The sequence below is a fragment of the Leucoraja erinacea genome, chromosome 3 (assembly GCF_028641065.1).
Source record: "Leucoraja erinacea ecotype New England chromosome 3, Leri_hhj_1, whole genome shotgun sequence".
NCBI lineage: Eukaryota > Metazoa > Chordata > Chondrichthyes > Rajiformes > Rajidae > Leucoraja > Leucoraja erinaceus.
The window spans coordinates 40519126-40540600 of NC_073379.1; the positions used below are offsets into that span (position 1 = coordinate 40519126).

Consider the following 21475-nt stretch of genomic DNA (forward strand, 5'->3'; position numbering starts at 1 on the left):
AAAAAAACGAATTGCTACTGAAGTGCTTCAGGGCATCCCAAGTTTGTGAAGAACACTGCTGTTCTTTTCAACATCAGCTAGTATTGTTGCAATCTACTCTTTTACATTATCGGGTTGCTTTGTCTTTGATGTTTCCTTGGGGTCTAATTGGAATTTCATCTAAGTTGTTGCACTCGGGGACAAATGCTTCAGCCTATCAATGCTTCAAAGAGTTTTCAGCTCCAGCATGTGTTTCTCATCCATCACTTTGGAGAGCCTGCACAAGCCAAGATTATCAAACCGTAACAGATATTCCAGAGATGTCTCTTGAAAGTAACAATGCCTTGCCATTCGGCTGCTTCAACATTTTAAAGCTTCACTTCAAATCCCTAAGATTCGATAGTGCTCCTTAGAACAGTAAAGGTTAAGCAGAGATTTGATAATATGATTGAAAGTTGTTGTGGGGATTTCAATGGATGGAGAAAATGTTACCCGGGGTGGATGGTTCAGGACAGAATTAAAGTTAATTGGTCAAAGAACAAGAGGACACTTAAAAATATTTTTAAAATAAACATTTGGAAAACATTTAAAAATGAACTGAATAATCCATTGCAGTGTGGGAATCTGCAACGTGGACTAATAGGTAGGAATTAGGATTAGCAAAGATGGGTTGAATGGCCTCCTGTGCTGCATGATCTGCATGATACAATACAAGATAATCTTTTCTGATACAATGTGTTGTGCTCTGAACTGTGCTGCCTTAAAGGGCAATGAAAGTAGATTTAAGAAGACTTTCAAACGGGAACTAATTAAAAAGATAGAGCTAAGGGAAAAAAACAAGGGAGTGGGACCAGTTGGAGAGTTCTTTCAAAGAATTGGTATAAGCACAATGGGCCAAAAGGCCTTCACTTATGTTAGAGTAGTCTGTGACTAACACAACTTTTCACAGTTATTTCCAAAGTGGTTCGAGGTATGACACATACTCAGTATGTTACTCTGGGCAATCGAGCCATAGATATGACTTCAAATCCCACAATGACAGCTGTGGAATTTATGTAATGAAACAATTCAAAAATAAAATGCCAGGATTAGTAACGGTAACCACAAAACTACTGAACTATTACAAATGCCTATGTGGTTCCCTGCTACCTTCCAACAGCAGAAATCCTTAAACATCAATAAGCCAGATAGATTTTAGCAATCATTTCTGCTCAGACCTTAAGGCATCTCCAAACTCAGGGTGATGTTGTTGACTTTAAACTATCCCCTGCAGTGACCACGTAAAATCTCAGTTCAAGGAGAAAGGTGACTCGATTTTAGGGGAGTGCTATAAATACCTATAACACTTGCATCCTGTAACTAATTAAAAAGTAATAATTTATTATTAATTGTTTAGATAACAAGCCATTCATAATCCATCTACAAGGTAGATATGAGAGAAGGTGGAAATGAATTAATTATATAGTTGTCTGTGCAAAAAAAAAAGCAACTGGATTTGCAGCAATCTTTGAAAGTACAGTCTCACTTCAAGAAGTTGCCAATGCACTTGGACACCAAACTCAGTGCTAAAATAAAAATAGAAAATGTGTAGGAAGGAACTGCAGATGCTGGTTTAAACCAAAGATAGACACACAAATGCTAGAATAACTCAATATGCTGCCTGCCCCGCTGAGTTACTCCAGCATTTTGTGTCTATCTTTGGTAAAAATAGAAAATGCTGGAAACATTCAGCAGAACAGACATGGTCTGTGAAAACAGAAACAAAATTAGTGCTTGAAAGACCCTTCATCAGAACTGGGAGAGTGAGAAGGGTCTTCAAGGTGACATTTTTCCACAGATGCTACCTGATCTGCTGCTTCCTGCATTTTCTGTTTCGTTTTTTTAAATTTCAGATTCCCAACCTCTGCAGCTCATTTGATTTTCAAAATGAAACATCACACTTGCACTGACATCTCTCAGTTTGATGCATCGCTGAAAACTACTCTCCAACACCGCAAACTTGGCAATAGCGACTAGAGCCTTGGAGGGAAAATTCCACACAAAAAAATAGTTGCATTGCAGCAAGATCTCGTTAGATGCTTTGCGGGAGCAATTATCAATTAAAATCTCACACCAAGCCTGGAGGGATTTTAGACGTCATGCTCAAAAGCTTCGGCGAAGATGCAGGAGGAAGGTGAAGAAGCAGAGAGGTGGGGGTGAACAGTTGCAGAGCTCAGTCAGATATCAGCATTTGAAGGCGCTGACATCGCCGCTGGGACAACGGGAGCGGGACAATCAAATGCCCGAGATGAGGATCTCGGAGAGTTTCAAGCATGGAGAGGTTTACCGTGGAAGGGTGGCTTGAGATCATGGAGGGATTTGAAAACAATGGTGAGAATTTGCAGAGTCCATCATTGTTCCACACATACAGTTACCATGGTATCGGGCGCACTCCCCTGTGCCCGCATCTATAAATACAGAAGCTCACAGGTGTGTGTACAGCAAGCAGCTGAGTTCTACCTGCCTCTCACAGGATGCCTCTCTCACACGATGCACTCGCTGTGTTTCTGCACAGAACTTGGCAAGCCGGGCTCTCCTAAAACACCCGTGGCTCACATGTACTTTGTACAAATTTGTACCTCAAAATAGCGCCAGATCTGGCAGACGGAGCTTTGAAATGCTTAACTCTTGAGAGCAACAATAGTTCCCATGTACTGTGTGCATGGTTGCATGATGCGAACTTGCACTGGTCGCTCTAGCCTCTAGCATTCTAGCCTCTATTTATTTATTTCTGAAATTTGCATCGGAACTTGGGCGGTCGGCGTTTGCTCTTGGTGCAGTATTTACCTTGTAAATTCACCATCCATGGTCCAAAGAGAAGGTCTGATTCATAGCCACACAAGTCTTTCTCGAAATCACACGATCCTTTACTGCCCCGCATCTCGACGCTGCCAAACTGTTGGACTTTGTGGCCAAATGCATAGAAACAAGGGGGAAAAAAGAGACGGGATATTCAGAATGCATCACATGTAAAATACTTCTTTCTCACCTTAAGATGATTTTGTTGTTGTTGTTTCTGCTCTCTTGAACAGGTGCACAATGTAATTGTGAATTTTATCTCAAGGCACAAATGAATGAGTGAATATTTACCGTGCAGGAGTAGGAGTATCAGAGGCGTCATGGCAGCTCCACAGTGAAGACTGTGCATGAAATGAGTCCTTCAACTTTCTTTAAACTCTGGGTCACCCAGCAGGGTCCTCATATAGTAAGTAATACCGTGCGTGGAGAGACGAGGCGTTCTGTTGCAGAATCAGCAGTGTTGATGTTCCAGGGGGAGGAGAGAGAGACCAAAGGAAGGGGGGGGGGGGGGGTGGGGGAGTGGGAGTGTAACGAGTTCCAGATTCACAGGGATACACCTACCAAGAAATAAGCTGCTGTGTAAAGCTATTTATTTGCAAGCGCGGAGGCAGAGAGAAGGATGTGAGTTGAAGAATGACAGCACCCGTCCCTTCCACGCAGAGTCTGTGCCCTTCGTGATTCACGACCGCCACTCTTCACATATCAGTGGTCATTTTTAACCGGCCGTAATTGCAAAGAGGCATTTTTTAAATTGTATTTTAAATTCGGTTGACCATTCAGGCTGCTTGCTTCAGCGAGACTGTACATTCCACAGAACAGTCATTGCTATTGTCAGGGGAGAGAGAGGGAGAAAGGATGGGGGCAGGGTTAAATGTGGATTGAGTATGCCAGTGCTAATTACCCGAGGAAGTCTTGTCTTTTCTTAACAAGAAGTTCCCACTCTCATCCCTCCCCGCCAAAAATAAATGAAAAGCCTGTATGTATTAAACATCCAAGAACCGTTTGTCAGCCTTACACACAGCTGCCAATGTCGGTAAGTTGCGAGAGGTCACGTTCCACCCACATGCTGTCAGGCCAGTGTTGATGTGTACTCGCCGAGTCACTGGGATCTGGTGCTACAAATTCACATCAAGCAATGATACTGTGTCAGGGAACCAGTCAGACTGGAGGCCTCTGCAGCGAGGGCAAAATTGGGAGGAGGAGGAGGAATTTGGGATGAGGATTGCTGGCGCCAAATTACGTGCCCACTTGCTGCGTGAAACCTCTGGACTCCTGGCATGGGTGCGAGGCAGCTGAACCCAGGAGAGCTGCGACGAGAAGACCAAAGGCCACTCTGCTCCTTCAGCAGCGTGGGAGGCGATATAACCGAGTTCGGTATTCCGACTGCGCATGCCCAGGTCATGGGTCACTTGAGATAAACATTCTTGGCAGCTGAGCTGCTGCGTGGATACAGACCTGCGTTTCATCCGTAGTCAGGATCCAACCGGGTCTCCGGCACTGCAAGTCCTGTTGAATTGCTACTGGAGATAGCAACACTATTTCTCCCTTCTCCACTGGTACATGCAGAAATCTCAGCAGTGACAATCTAATGAATCACATTCCGGTCCCCTTCAGCCTGGGTGTATGGGTTCCATTCTCACTCGGGCTGCCCTCCCGGGTTATACAGAGGCGAACCATGCACCCCTCTCCTGCATAACCCCAGGAGGCAGATTTGTGAGCGAAGTCTCACTACCGTCCCCATCCCTCCCGAGTGTCTCATCCCTGTCCGGGAGCGGCCGGAGATGTCCAGGGTGACCCTGGACTGACAGGACACTGGCCCGGAGCAGTGGCGGCCCCAGGCTTACAGCCAGCGTGGAGAAGAAGCGCTAACTCCAGTTCAACTCTGCTCCAACTCCCAAGTAACCCATTCCCTGATGGGCCAGGAATTGTCAGCTGCACCCAGTGGCGTAGGGTGGGTTTTGAGCGCCCGGGGCAGTTTAAAGTTTTGCGCCTCATTAGCGGGGGGGGGGGGGGGGGGGCGGGGGCAGGGGCGGGGGGGGGGCAGAGAGGGGGGCAGAGGCGGGGGGCGGGGGGCGAGGGGGGGGGGGGCAGAGAGAGGGGGGCAGAGGCGGGGGGCGGGAGGGGAAGGCAGAGGCAGCGGCGGCTGGGACAGCGGCGACCAGAACTCGGAACTGGGGCAGCGGCAGCCTGGCCCGCGCTGTTTTTACACTCACAGCTCCAGGTAACCCCTCCTCGCTCCAACGGCTCCCCGGGCCTCTTAATTTTATTTTAAAAATTTATTCAACAATTTTTTTGGTGCCCCTAAAAATTTAGCGCCCCGGGGCAACCGCCCCACTGCCCCCCCCCCCCCCCCCCCCCCCCCCCCCCCCCCAAGCTACGCCACTGGCTGCACCTCTCGCTTTATCCAGTGGCTGTCGGTTAACCTCCTCGGCAACAGCCGAGCACCAGTCTTCAACGGGGATACACACAAAATGCTACAGTAACTCAGCGGGTCAGGCAACATCTCTGGAGATTGGTCTCGACGCAAAACGTCGCCTATTCCTTTTCTCCAAAGATGCTGCCTTACTCCAGCATTTTGTGTGTATCCCCGTTGATGACTGGTACTCAGCTTTTGACGGCACTGAGGGGGTTAACCGACAGCCACTGTATAAGGCAAAAGTTGCAGCTGATGGTCCCTGGCCCATCGGGGAACGAGTTGGAGCAGAGTTGAGCTGGAGTTAGCACTTCTTCGCCACGCTGGCTGTAACCCCGGGGCTGCCGCTGCTCCAGGTCAGTATCCCGTCAGTCCAAAGTTACCCCAGACAGGGATTGGACACTCGGGAGGGGACAGGGATGGTCCAGTGGCAATTCAACAGCGCTTGCAGTGCCGGAGACCCAGGTTCGATCCTGGCTACGGATGAAACGCAGGTCTGTGCACATGCAGCAGCTCAGCTGCCGAGAATATCTCTCCGCCAGTCCAGTGTGTCCCCTGTCTCCCACTCACATCTGCCCCCTCTCTCTCTTGCTGTTACATCCTGCTCTCCCACTACCTGGCACCCCCTTTCCTCGGATTAAATATATTTTTACACATAAATTATGAATAGAGATAAGAAAATGTTTCAAACATAAGTCTTCTTGTCTTATTCCTGTAGCAAACACATTAAGGATTAAATAAAAATAATAAATTCTTTAACTTTTTGAATATCTCAAAATTGCAGATTAATGAACTGAACTAGAACTGGGGCTGTGTAAGTAGTGTGTCAACAGCAGAACACATGCATTTCGTTGTCTCTGTACTGTACACTGACAATGACAATTAAAATTGAATCTGAATCTGATCTGAACAAGAAAGGAAGCTATTGAGTTGACAGAATTCTAGATGAATTCATTGGTAGAATAGTTAACAATTTATACACAGTTTATACCGCCAGTGCTTCGTTCTCTTTTTCTTTATCACAAATGACTGTTGACAAATCCCACGATTCCTTGCATTGTTTGGAATACCGAACTCGCTTATTATTGGAGGATGGTGGTAGGGCAACTCTGCATCAGCCTGCACTGGAGGCCAGTTTGCTGTAAGTATCAGGGGCAAAGCAGAAGGTGACAAAGACATTGAGGAGGATTGAGGCAAAAGAACTATCAAGGTTGGCAGTTCAACGGGTATAATAAGCATGGCGTGGATGGATTTTAGATGTCCTATCAAGAGAGGCTGGGCAGCTTGGGTCTATATTCCTTGGAGCATAGAAAAATTCACAAACATATTCAAACATGTAAGATCTTCAGGGGAGTTGACAAGGTAGATGTTGAGATGTTTTCACAATTGGGAGAGTCAGGAACAAGGGCAAAATGGGGGCCCATCGCTTAAAACGGGTGTACAGGATTTATTTTCTCTCAGAGGGAAATGAACTTCTGGAACCCACAACCCCCAGAATTTTTTAAAGTGAAGATTGCTAAATATTTGACTGATCAAGGATTTAAGGGATATGAGGAACTGGCACTGGCTCAGCCATGAATGGCGAGGCAGCTTTTAGGGGCCTGGTGGTCTACTCCAACTCCTATTTTCTTGTGTTGTGTTGTATCAGCATGGACTATTTGAACCCAAGGAAATCATCCCAGTCCTCTGATTCTATCACGGGTCCATGTGAAATCCATCTTAAGGTTCCTGAGGAATGGGAAAATGCAGTGGGTTTACTCATAATCTTCCGCCACTCTCCCAGGTGAGCATAGCGAATGGGTACTGAAAAGATTGAGCGAAAAAGGAGCAGAAAAGATCAAGTTTAATTGTCGTATGTACCGACAGTGGAACAATGAAATTCTTACACAATACACAGAGATAATGTATAATAAACAAAAAAGTAATACATTTATAACCCCAATACTACTGCAAAAAGTCCTTAGTGAAACCAAAGACAGACCATAGTTGAGTTAGGGGCTATGTGGAGCAAGAAGGCACATTGGTGTTCTCTTTTTCCAAATGAGTGTAGAACGTATATTGTGCTTGTCCAGGAGTGATGCCTCGCTGTTGCTTGAGCTGGCATTTGGCTTGGCCTTGTAGGAAGTGATGGTGTGCAAGCCCTGCCACAGTTGACGAATGTCCATCTCATCCTCCAGTTTAGAGTGAAATGTCCCTTTGCCTTTCTGATGGGCTTATCACGGTTATACCTGGACTTCCAATATAAACCTGCATTGCTAGACTTCAATGCCTGAGATCTGGTCCTCAGTAGATTGTGGACTCCCTGGTTCATCCAAGGCTTCTGGTTCGGAAACACCAGGTGTTTTGATGGGAAAACAGTCCTCCACACATTTCCTTATGAAGTCAGTAACAACTGTGGTCCATTTATTCAGGTCTGTTGCAGAGTCCTTGATCATCACCCAGTCTACTGTCTTCAAGCATATCTGTTCAAAAAAAAATGATGAGAGATTTTCCTGGCAAACAGGCTGTTCAATCAAACATCAGCACTGGAGATAAATATTACAGTGGGATAGCATTAATTGGCACTTGGGGAAACATAGATTCATAAATTAAAGGCAGCATGGAATAATTGGAATCAAATTCGTTTTGATTTTGATTGGGCTTTTGGTGATGCAATGTAGTTCTAATGAAGAAGATGCAGTTGATCAAAAGCAAATATATTGCAGATTCTGGCAAACTGAAGACCCAGATGGTGTTGTGTATATCGATTTTCAAAAGATATTTAATAAATTCATAACAAGACAAAATAAGAGAGGAAGCTTGTTCTTCCCTTTGTAGGAAGAACATATTGTAGGAAGTACAATAGACAATAGACAGTAGGTGCAGGAGTAGGCCATTCGGCCCTTCAATCCAGCACCGCAATTCAATGTGATCATGGCTAATCATCCACAATCAGTACCCCGTTCCTGCCTTCTCACCATATCCCCTGACTCCGCTATCTTCAAGAGCCCTATCTAACTCTCTCTTGAAAGTATCCAGAGAAATGGCCTCCACCGCCCTCTGAGGCAGAGAATTCCAGACTCACAACTCCCTGTGTGAAAAAGTGTTTCCTCATCTCTGTTCTAAATGGCTTACCCCTTATCCTTAAACTGTGGCCCCTGGTTCTGGACTCCCCCAACATCGGGAATATGTTTCCTGCCTCTAGTATGTCCAAACCCTTAATAATCATATATGTTTCAATCAGATTCCCTCACATCCTTCTAAATTCCAGAGTTTACAAGCCCAGCTGCTCCATTCTCTCAGCATATGACAGTCCCGCCATCCCTGGAATTAACCTTGTGAACCTACGCTGCCCTCCCTCAATAGCAAGAATGTCGTTCCTCAAAAATTTGGAGACCAAAACTGCACACAATACTCCAGGTGTGGTCTCACTAGGGCCCGGTACAACTGCAGAAGGACCTCTTTGCTCCGATACTTGGACTTTAAAATGTAATAATATTTTATGAGCTTGTTTGTATGTGTAGGTGTTCATAAGACAGATTGTTGTAACCCAGAGGCAGTATGAACATTCAGACTTCTGTATACAGGACATAATTTCAAAATTCAAAAGGGCAAAAAAAAGCAGATACTGGAAATCTGAAATACATGCCAGAAAAACCTAAAATATCCAATTGCAGATCAAGTGCCACCTGCGGAAAGAGAAGCAGAATTGGTGTGTTGGGGCTGATGTCTCTTTATCAGAACTTGGAAAAGCTGGATGTCAAATTCAGATGCTCCCCAATTTACGATACTTCGACTTGCGATATTTCGACATTACGATCGGCAAACGCTCGGCAACAGCAGCGATCCACGTGTTACGTGATCGCAATGTATTAAATGCGTTTTCGACTTGCGATATTTTTGGTTTACAACGGGATTATCGGAACGTAACCCCATCGTAGGTGGAGGAGCAGCTGTACACAATATGCTGCCGAGAAAGATGAGGAGTGTAAAGAACAAAAGGAATTCTGTAAAAGGGTGAAACCCAAGAGAGACTGAATGACATAAGTGTTGGTAGTTCGGGTTGTGTGAGTGATGAAGACTTGACCCTTGAAGTTGATCTGGCTGAAGGAGTCAGAAGTGTTTCATTGCCATACGTATCGGCAACAGAGCACTGACATTCTTACTCGCTGTAGCTTAGCAGGCCCATTAACGCAATGACACGCAAATAAATATGCCCTAAGCAATAATACAACAAATGAACAACAGTAACACAAGGTAATCATAGTACAAAACCAAAATCTGTAGTGCAACCAAAAACAGTCCACTGAAGATTATAGAACCATAGATCACAGTTGCTGAGGTAGTGATTAGTGTTGAGTCGTCTTCAAGAGCCTGATGATTACTGGGGAAAAGCTGTTCTGGAGTTTGGTGGTCATGTTTTCAGGCTCCATACTGTCTTCCTGATGGTTGTAGCAAAATGAGAGTGTGGCCAGGGTGGTGTTGGTCTTTCATGCTGGATGCCTTTTTGAGGCAGCATCATCTGTAGATCCCTTTGCTGGCGGGGAGGACAATACCCGTGATGGATCGACTATACCGTTTTCTGCAGCATCCTTTTCTTATGGGCGTTCAAGTTACTGAACCAGGCAGTGGTGTAATCAGTCAGTATGCTCTTTACTATACACCTCCAGAACTTCGATAGAGTGCTTGCCAGCATACTAAAACTCTTTAAACCTTTGGAGAAGTTGAGGCATCCACGAGCTTTCTCTGTGATTGTATCCAGGACAGATCGTCAGAGATATGCAGACTCCTGAACTTGAAGCCATTAAATATCTCCACTGTCATCCTGTCGATGATGACAGGATCATGAATCACTGGCTTTCACTTCCTGACAGTTAACAGTCAGGTCTTTGACATTGTTACTGCTGTGAGCAAGATTGTTGATCTGGCAGCTTTCAATCAGATTAACCTTCCTATGTTTAAGAAAGAATTGCAGATGCTGGAAAAATCGAAGGTAGACAAAAATGCTGGAGAAACTCAAAGGGTGAAGCAGCATCTATGGAACGAAGGAATAGATGACCCTTCTTCAGACTGATGTGGGGGCGGAGAGGGGGGCGGAAAGAAGAAAGGAAGAGGTGGAGTCAGTAGGTTGTGGGAGAGCTGGGAAGGGTAGGGGAAGGAGGGAGAAAGCAAGGACTACCTGAAATTGGAGAAGTCAATGTTCATACCACTGGGCTGTAAACTGCCCAAGCAAACAATGAGGCGCTGCTCTTCCAATTTGTAGTGGGACTCACTCTGACCATGAAAGAAGCCCAGGACAGAAAGGTCAGATTCAGAATGGGAGGGGGAGTTGAAGTGCTGGGCCACTGGGAGATCAGGTTGGTTAATGCAAACTGAGCGGAGGTGTTGGGCGAAGTGATCGCCAAGCTTGCGCTTGGTCTCACCGATGTAGAGCAGTTGACACCTGGAACAGCGGATGCAATAGAAGAGGTTGGACCCCCAAAACCTGCAAAGACTGCTTGGGTACTTGGATGGAGTCAAGGGGGGAGGTAAAACGACGAGTGTAGCATTTCCATTAGATTAACCCTCCTATACTCTCTCTCTCATTCTTACCCATTATTCGTCCAACATCATGAGATAGCATTGTTGTTGTGCCTGGCTACACAGCTATGGGTGAAGAGATAGTAGAGTAGGGGACTGTGCACACAGCCTTGAGGTGCTCCTGTGTTAATGGTTATCGAGGAGGAAATATCATTGATAATTTGTCCTGCCTGTGGTCTGCCGATGAGGAAGTCGAGGATCTAATTACATATGGACAACCAGAGACCCGGTTCTCTGATTTTGATGATGTGTTTGGAGAGGATGATGGTGTTGACAGCCTGATGTATGTGATCTTATTGTCCAAGTGATCCAGTGCAGAGTGGGGAGCCAACAAGATTATATCCCTTGTGGATCTGTTGTGGCAGTAGAAAATTATAGTGTGTCCAGTTTCTTACTAAGACAGGAGTTGATATGTCATCCTAACCAATCTCTCAAAGCATTTTATCACCACGGACGTTGTGAAATGTACATACAAGGTGGTGAGTGAGAAAAGAGGGGCGAGGTAAAGACAAAATACTGGAACTGGGAGATACAAAGCATTGCATTTGTTGGAAACCAAATAAAAAAGAAGGTAGGATGTACTGAGCAAGTCAGGAAGTGTCTGTGCAGAGAGATAAAAGGAATTAATGTTACTGATTGAAGATCCTTCATCAGATGGACTTCCTTGGAAACAGAATGAAAAAGCAGGTTAACTGAATTTTTTAATTCACTGTTGATTCCTAAGGCCTGCTTTGTGCCTATACTTAGTTTAGTTTCGTTTAGAGATACAGTGCAGAAGCAGGCCCTTCGGCCCACCAAGTCCGTGCTGACCAACAATCCCCGCACACTGGCACCAACCTAAACACACAAGGAACAATTTGCAATTTTACTGAAGCCAATTAACCTGTATGTCTTTGGAGTGTGGGAGGAAATCAGAGCACCCGGAGAAAACTCTGTACAGACAGCAACCGCAGTCAGGATCAAACCTGGGTCACTGGCGCTGTAAGGCAGCAACTCTGCCGCTGTGCCACCAGAAGTCAGATGATCAGAAGCTGTTTCTCAAGCTTACATTTGGCTTTATTCAAACACGATAAGAGGTGAAAGGTAGACAGATCAAAGTGGAACAGAATGGAGATGAAACTGGAACTCATGCAGACTGAACAAAGGAATCCTGCAAAGCATTTGCCCAATCCGTGATGTAAATAACATTGCATCATAAACATCAAGTAGTGTACAGTAAATTGGAAAAAGCACAACTCCACCTGGAGGGAGTGTTTGGGTCCCTGGATGGTGGGAGGAGAGAGGCTGGAGAGGAGAAGCGCAGAGAATGGAATAGATGTGGTGGGAACCCTGTCAACTGTGGTTGAGCAAAAAGCACGACATCTTGAAAGTATTGATGTGGAAAGTGTCAAAGTCAGAATAGATTTAGTAGTGATGAGAAACAGGGCGAATGGCATAGAGATGTCGCAGGAATCAAGGTTTATTCCAGCACTTTTGTTGTTCTCTCTTCTGTTCCCATTTGTTTCCTTCTATTTACATCTCCTCTAGGCAGTCTCAATTCACCCCCACTCTATCATACACTTGCCCCTTGAGCTCTACAATGGTGCTGCCCAGCCTGATGTATATTTCCCAAACTTATTTCCATATAGCAGTTTGCAATTTTCAGAATACTTTGGAAATGAGCTTTTACTAGGTTTCTCGCAGACTTGAGGAGGATATGTACAGGATGTGAAGTGGGCAAGCGCATGTGGCAGATGAAATTTAATGCCATGGGGAGAACTCATATTCTCGAATCAGAGGTATGAGATTGATATGATTCTAAAGGGACGCATTGAGACATATGGAGTATGTACTTACACAAGTCTAAGAGAAGAAGATGCTCAAACAGACAGAATAATGAAGCAGACAGGAAAATGCAGCTGTTATGACCTGAGCTGATCCAAAGTGAAATATGTGAATGCTTGAGGAATGCCAGGAAACGGAGAGAAAGGAAACAGTTTGCTAAATGGACCATGGAGAGCTCAATCTGGTGTTGCCAACATTTCTAATTCAGAAAAGGAAAGAAGGAAAGACTTGTATTTCCAAAGCATATTTTACAGTCTGAGGACAATCCCAAAGCACTTCACAGCCAATAAAGTGCCCAGTGAGATGAAAGAAACACAGCAGCCAATTTACACGCAGCAAGGTTTCAAGGTTTTAATGAGTGCCCTGGACCCAAAACATTAACTGTGTTTCTTTCTGTTCACAGATATTATCTGATACGCTTAGAATTACCAATATTTTCTAGCATTGCAAATTCTCAGATTACGCACAACTTTGCTTTTGCCTTGTGATATTACTTTGGTTGCATGTTAACAAATACGTATGAGTTTGCATTGCTGTGGAAGCACGTCTTTGCTCTTCCTGGATATTATTGAGTGCCCTTTGCTGCTCCACTATCAGAAAAATAATTAACTACCCAGCACAGGGAGAAAGATGGCTCAATGGTACTTTATTGTCACGCGAACCTAGGTAGAGTGAAATTCCTTTTTTGCATACAGTTCCGTCAAAATCGTACTGTAACTAGGCATAATCGTACTGGACCTAGGCTCAGGATAACAGATTACCCTGAGATAGAACACAAGAGTCGCCACGTTTCCGGCACCATCTTGTATGATTCCACTGTGCCGCTCTGGGACTGGAGAGAACATTTTAGTTTAGTTTAGTTGTACAGCGCGGTAACACGCCCTACGGACCACTGGGTCTGCGCCAACCAGCGATCCCTGCATATTAACACTATTCTATGCACACTAGGGATAATTTTTACATTTACCAAACGAAGTTGCCAACATACTTGTACATCTTCGGCGTGTGGGAGGAAACCAATGATATCGGAGAAAGCCCACGCGGTCACGGGGAGAACGTACAAACTCCGTACAGACAGCACCCGTAGTCGGAATCGAACCCTGGTCTCCAGCACTGCAAGCGCTGTAAGGCAGGAACTCTACCGCTGCACCACCACGACCGCCCTTCAACTCCCTGTGAATAGTGACTAATAGGTTGTTTTCCATTTGTCTAAGAGAGAAGATATTGTCTCAGCCAAAAGATGGACATTGACTGTGTACCATTCCCTTGGGATTACACTGAAGAGTTTATTGTCTTTATTGGCAAGTTTATGGTCATATGTACAAGCACAGGGAGGTACAGATACAATGGAAAATATTGCTTGCAGCAGTATCACAGGCGCCTAGACTCGGTTAAACACACATTTTGCATGCTATACTATACACAGATATCACAACATTTCTAAAAGGTAAAAGACTGCAAAAACAAGAAACTAGAGCAATAATTTAGAAAGAAAAACAAAGGCCATGGTAGTGCAAGAGGTGGGACACAGTGTCCATTGTCAAGGTAGGATCAGGGTTGTAAAGGTTGTTTGAAGAACTGATATTTGTTGGAAAGTAGCAGTTTCTGTATGCTGGTGGTGTGTGAGCAGAGGCTTCTGTACCTCCTGCCCGATGGTAGCAGTGAGAGGTGGGCATGGCCTGGAAGCTGGAGATCCTTGATGATGCATGTCACCTTCTAGAGGCAGTGCCTCATCGATTATTTTGATGGTTAGTATGGATCTTTGTTGTCCAAGTCCTGGAGTTGAGCTCCACCTCACAACTTTCTGACTCGGACAAGAGAGTGAGGAACACAACTGAACTGAAGAAGTGTTTAAAAAGGAACTGCAGATGCTGGAAAACCGAAGGTAGACAAAAGTGCTGGAGAAACTCAGCGGGTGCAGCAGCATCTATGGAGCGAAGGAAATAGACAAGGTTTTGGGGTGAAACCCTTCTTCAGACTGAAGAAGTGTTGGTTGTGTCCTTTGAGAACTGTGATCATCAGGACGCTCTGGAAATGTGTGTCAGTGGAACCAGGGTAGGATGAAGGATTCATTCTTTAGCTCACGGGCAAAGGTTTCCGGAGTCTTAAACCAGCTCGCCCACTCTGCCATGCTGCACTTTGAGTCCCTTTTTTTGCCTCTGGATCAATGGTTGTGGATTCAATGATCACTCCAGAGATTTGAGCTCTAACTTGAGGCTGGTGCCGCAGTGTGGTACTGAGGGGCGTTTCATAATCAGACCAACCAACATTTGAGCAATATATTAAATAGAGCTCTCATTTGACATCCCGTATGATGTGAATGACAAAGGGTATTTTGTTTAAAAAATGCGAAGTTTCCCAGATGTCCCAGAGACAAAATATATTCCTCAGCCAGCGCAACCATGAGATAAAATGGACCGGCCTTGCATTTGTGCGATTCTTTTCACAACCTCAGTACACACCAAGGTACTTTGCAGCCACAAAACTGATCGACTTCCAGTCATTTGGTGTTTGTGGGATCTTGCTTTGTGTGAAGAGCCTGCCATGTTTCCTACTTTTGTTTCAAGAAGTGCTTCATCGCCTTCACATCATATTTCAAGAAGTGCTTCACCACCTGTAAACTATTGCAAGACATCCTGATATTGTCATAGGTTGCCTCAGAAGTTGCAGGGACATTGCATTGTTGAGTCAAGTCGAATGTGTTCTCATGTGCTCACGTACAGTGAGGTACATAGAAACAGAGAAACGTAGAAAATAGGTGCAGGAGTAGGCCATTCGGCCCTTCGAGCCTGCACTGCCATTCAATATGATCTTGGCTGATCATCCAACTCACTATCCTGTACCTGCCTTCTCTCCATACCCCCTGATCCCTTTATCCACAAGGGCCACATCTAACTCCCTCTTAAATATAGCCAATGAACTGGCCTCAACTACATTCTGTGGCAGAGAATTCCAGAGATTCACCACTCTCTGTGTAAACCATGTACCAATCCACACAGATTGCGTTTGGCCACTTTCTTTGCCAAATTTATCTTCGGTGAAACAGAAAGCATGCATGGAGATTTATTAATGATTGCAAAAGGATTGTGACGGACATCAACATGTAGATGGAGGTCAGACTTTCCCGCTGTCACCTCATAAGGAAGTGTTCGTGCAAGATCCCTCTGAATGAGATCACACATTTAAATAGATAATCGGCTTTAATTTGGCTGCTTCATATTGTTTTCATCATGAACTATAACATTGTTTAAAATGTGCTGTGTTACAGCGTCAGGAGAATTGAAAGGATTTCAGCTGCCTGCAACAAATGACCTACTAACTCTTTAAGCATTGAGTGCTCTTGGCAGGTCAGCACACACACTCCTCATTGAGAGCAATTTCCTCAAACGAAAACATCGCACAGTCTTTATTTCCCCCCCCCCCCCCCCCCTATTCCTCCCTGCCATTCTCTGATTGTAAGCCCCAAGACCACAACAAAAACTCACACTTAATCCCAGGCGTTTCGCAATGCTTCATCAAATAAAATTTGACACCGTGCCTTCAGAGGGATGTTGGGACAACAGCCACATTCAAAGACGGTGGACTTTAAGGAAAATCTTAAAGAGTGCAAAGGCAGAGTTCAGTGCCCTGGAAGCTGGAGCCACAGCTGCCATTTGGTGGAGTGATTAACTCAAGGATCCTGGAGAGGCCAGGACCTGATGAATGCAGATGGCTCATAGCAAGCAGCTGAACCCCTTCCAACCCTTCTGGCACAGCAAGACATTTTAAACAATCTTATAAATCACGGTGATAACAATGTGAAACAGCACTTCACAAATTAAAATTTTTTAAGTGTGTAATTGCATTCAGAGGGATCTTGCAAGAACACTTACTTATGAAGTTGTCAATGCGAAGAATAACCTCTGTCCCCATATAGATGTTTGGTATGATCCATTTCCAATTATAGTGTCTATTAATATGTATCTTTCTGTTTAACTGAAGATAAATTAGACAAAGAAATTGGCCAAGCTGTGTGAATTGGCACCTTAATCATGCTTGCGCATACTTGACTTGACTAGAAAGCCCAAAATTCTTCCAATGCTTATCCTCTTTGGAAAGATTGTGGATTCATAGGAGTAAGGTTTACCCTAAATCCAGGGAGATTCTTAAGCTAACTGGCTCAGTCTTTGATTCTGCGATAATGGCAGGAGAAAAGCTGATTTAGACTCGGTGTATGGAGGCCGGACAGAAGAATGAATTCTGAACTATCTCTTGCAATCTCAGGATGTCCTTTAGTATTTTACAACTATTAAAAATCTGCTTATATAAAAAGGGGCTGGATCTAAAATAACAGATGGGAATTTCAAGTTCAAGGTCTTGCTCGACTGAGAAGCAGCCTGTTTCAGCAACCATGGGTGATGGTTGAATGGGATTGGATGTGAGTCAGGATACTGGTTGCAGAACTTTGAATGGATCCTCATTTACAGAGGCTGAATGATGGACAGCTGGTGAGAGAGAAAGACATGCTCTGATGAACATGTTGGGCTCAAACTTTAAAAAAATCTATTCATGAAAAAAAATGAAATATGAAATTAGAAACAGGAGCAGGAGCAGAAAAGAGTAGTTCTTTGCTCCTTGGAACCGGCACTGCCGTTCGTGGCTGATCCTCTGTCTCAGGACCATATTTGTGCTTTCTCACCATCTCCACCAAGATCATTGTCCTGGTGGATCAATGGTGGAGTGAGTTATCGGCTTCAAATTCCTGGGCGTTAACATCTCGGGTGACCTGTTCTGGCCCAAAATATTGATATAACCATGAATCTTAAAAGTTTACACAGATTTGCCATGTCACTGAATGATCTGATCAAGATGCTCTGTAGAAAGTATTCTGACTGGCTACATCATGGCCTGGTATGGCAATTCCAATGCACACAAATGCAAGAGACTGCAGGGAGTGATGGATTCAGCCCAGTCTGTCTTGGGTATGCCCCTCCTCACCATCGAATGTATCTACATGAGGTTCTTTTTCACTAAGGAGGCATCTATCATCAAAGATCCTTTGCATCAGGGACAGTGCAAAAGTTCGGTCCCACATCACGAGATTTTGGATTAGCTGGATTATTTGTATTGAGTTTTGCTGTATTTTCATTATTTTGACCTATCACCTACAACATTCTGCTCTAATCTCCCTCATACTTCCCCTGCCCCTATCCGTGATATTAGCCACAATCATTCCACGATTTTGTAAGTTTACCATTCTAGATATTTCCTAAAGAAGTCCAACCTAAATCCCCCATTTTTATTAGCGATCAGCTTACATTAATGATGTTCTTGGAGCCACTCCACCTGGAATAGTGGAAACAACTTCTGTAATGCCTGCCTCACAAAATCTATCTGCAGAGAATGGTGGAATCAGTCCAATACATCACAGGCACCAGCCTCCACACCATCAGATTCCAAGATGGCGGCGCTGGCTTAACAGCTGCGGCCCACCTGCAGTCCGTCTGTTTTTTTTCTTTCGTTTTGTTCCTTGTCATGTTTTAGTTAATTTTTGTTTTATTAAGTTGTGTATGTGTGTGGGTGGGGTGGGAGAAACATGCTTTGGCCTCTTCCTTCGGGGGATGCGACTTTTTCTTCGGTCGTATCCCCCGTCTCCGTCTGCGCTGAGGCCTAATGGCGGAGCTGGTGGCAACGGAGCTGTAGCGGCGGCAGCAGTGGCAGAGACCTGACTCGGCACCGAAGCTGTAGCGGCAGCAGCAGCAGCAGCAGTGGAGACCCGACTCGGCCCTGGAGCTGTGGCGGCAGCAGCAGCAGCGGAGACCCGACTCGGCCCTGGAGCTGTGGCGGCAGCAGCGGTAGCAGCAGCGGTAGCGGAGACCCGACTCGGCCTCTGAGCTGTGGCGAGGCAGCGACCACCCGCGGAGTTTGAACCGTCGCCTCGGTGCAGAGGGAGAACAAAGAGGGAAGAGCCAGAGACTTTAAGATTTTGCCTTCCACCACAGTGAGGAGGTGTTTGGTGAACTCACTGTGGTGGATGTTAAATTTGTGTTGACTATGTGTTTTTGTAATTTTTTTAAATTATATGTATGACTGCAGGGAAACAAAATTTCGTTCAGACCAAAAGGTCTGAATGACAATAAACGAATCTAATCTAATCTAATCAAATCAAAACCATCTCTATGACGCAAGGCCTCAAATAGGCAGCATCTATTATCAAGGAACCCCACCATCTGGGTAATGCTCCTTTCTCACTGTTACTGTAGGGCAGGAAGTACAGAAGCCAGAGACCTCACACCACCAGATTCACAGATATCTACGTTCCTACAACAATCAGGTTCTTCAACCGGCCTGTACAATCCTAATGAATTGCATGGAACTGCAGATGCTAATTTACACTGAAGATAGACACAAAATCCTGGAATAACTCAGTGGGTCAGGCAGCATCTCTGGAGAAAAGGAATAGATGAAGTTTAGGGTCGAGATCCTTTTTCAGGCAGGTCTTCAGACACCCTGCACAAATCTAATCGTACTGCAGCCACGGAACCCTACAGCCGACCTTGCCCTACCATGGACTCGTTTTCTACATGTTTTGTATCAATATCTTATTTTTGCAGTCACACAGCATGTAAACAGGCCCATCAGCCCAACTTTCCCATGCCAACCAACATGCCCGATCTACACTGGTCTGATCCCACCTGCCTGCATTGGCCCATAACCTTCTGAACCTAAACTATCTATGTACCTGTCCAATTGTCATTTAATCGTTGTGATAGTACTTGCCCCAACTACCTCTTCTGGCAGCTCGTTTCATATACTCACCACCCTTTGTGTAAAAATGTTGCCCCTCGGGTTTCTATTAAATCTTTCTGCCCTCAGCGTAAACCAATGTCCACTGGTTCTTGATTCCCCTACTCTGGGTAAAAGACTACATTTAACCTATCTATTCTCCTCATGATTTAACACACCCCTATCAGATCACCCCTCAACCTCTGCGCTCCAAGGAATAAAGTCCTAGGCTGTTCAACCTCTTGAGTTCTGGAAACATCTTTAGAAACCTTCTCTACACTCTTTCCAACTTAACATCTTTCTTAAAACAGTCTTTTTCTTTTCACTGACTTGTACCATCCATATGTAATTTATGCATAATTAATGTATAAAGTATACTTTGTGTTTTGTGAATCTATATGCCTGTGATGCTGCTGTAAACACAATATTTATTGTACCTGTATCTCAATGGTCTTATGCATAGGACAATAAACTCAATTCGATTTGACTTACTTGCTTATTAAATACTAACAATACCTTGGCCTTCTGTTCTAGTGTTCTCTGGCCCTTTGGCTGAATAAATATCTTCCTACCTCAGTTCTAAATCACTTACTCCAAATCCTGAGACTATAGTCTCTCGATCTTGGCTACATGCAGCCTGTCAATGGTTTATCTGTAATTAGAATGCCTATTAAAGGAGTGCTGTGTTTTGCTTTTTAATTTTTTATAAGGGGCGGCACGGTGGCGTACCGGTAGAATTGCTGCCTTACAGCACCAGAGACCCGGTTTCGATCCTGATTACGGGTGTTTGCCTGTACGGAGTTTGTACGTTCTCTCCATGACATGCTTGGGTTTTCTCCGGGATCTCCGGTTTCCTCCCACACTCCAAAGACGCATAGGTTTGCAGGTTAATTGGCTTGGCTTTGCAAATTGTCCCTTGTGTGTAGGATAATGCTAGTATGTGGGATTGCTGTCTGGCACGGATTCGGTGACTGAAGGACCTATTTCTGCGCTGCATATCTAAGCTAAACTAAACAGCTTAAATGCAGAATAAGTTATATCTTCATGTAACCATGCTCGATTTATTTTATCTTGAGGTTTAAATGGCAGTAATATTCTACAATCATTGTGTCCTACTTTTCAACCAACATCTGTAAAAGCAGAATATCGTCACTTATCTCATTGATCTTCCTCGGAGCCTGCCAAACACGTTTTGACTGTTGTGGTTTTGACATTAGAAAGAAAGTGAATATGTTGCAAAAAATATTCAACTGGTAAGATCCTGTTTCTGAAATATACTATAGAAATACAAGTCTTTCCTCCTTTCTTTCTTTCCCCTCATTTCTCTTTTTTGCTTCTTTCGATCCTTCCTTCTCTTCTATGGCACCTAAACATCTGAGTCAACTAATTATTTGACCACAAGTGGTGTCAGAGTCAAGCTGAGCATTGCAGCTCTTAGAATGTGATCAGGATTAGGGATTCTGACAGCCTTTCCTCCTCGTTTGCTGGGGCCAGATATCATGCCTCTATCATGAAATGCATAGATTAATTTCATAAATTCATGTGATAGGAACATAGAAGCATAGAAGCATAGAAATTAGGTGCAGGAGTAGGCCATTCGGCCCTTCGAGCCTGCACCACCATTTAATATGATCATGGCTGATCATCCAACTCAGTATCCCGTACCTGCCTTCTCTCCATACCCCCTGATCCCCTTGGCCACAAGGGCCACATCTAACTCCCTCTTAAATATAGCCAATGAACTGGCCTCAACTACCCTCTGTGGCAGAGAGTTCCAGAGATTCACCACTCTCTGTGTGAAAAAAGGTTCTCCTCATCTCGGTTTTAAAGGATTTCCCCCTTATCCTTAAGCTGTGACCCCTTGTCCTGGACTTCCCCAACATCGGAAACAGGGAGGATTAAGCCTTAAGAATTAAGAATTAAGCCATTCTGCCCATCAAATCTATGCCATGCCTGGCTTAAAGCTGGGAGGCAAGTAGATGTGCTGGCATCTAGGCTTCAGCTCATTCCAGATGTTCACGTTGCAACACAAAGGCAGGAAAGAGCTGGGCCAATCTCTGCAGCAAAGCAGTACTTGACAATGGAGCCTCAGCAGAA

The 21475-nt window shown here is 44.7% G+C and overlaps 1 protein-coding gene across 1 annotated transcript in view; it reads right to left on the minus strand.

The window, feature by feature from the left end:
• The window catches only part of LOC129695508 (MAM domain-containing protein 2-like), an 85665-nt gene extending 82385 nt beyond the window's left edge, over positions 1–3280 (minus strand). Inside the window, exons 1-2 of the mRNA XM_055632485.1 lie at positions 3109–3280; positions 2806–2922 (exon numbers count right to left, since the gene is read on the minus strand). Coding sequence (XP_055488460.1) covers positions 2806–2922; positions 3109–3166 — 175 coding nt within the window. The 5' untranslated portion in view covers positions 3167–3280. The remainder of the gene's footprint in view (positions 1–2805; positions 2923–3108) is intronic.
• Between the last annotated feature and the right edge of the window lie 18195 nt (positions 3281–21475).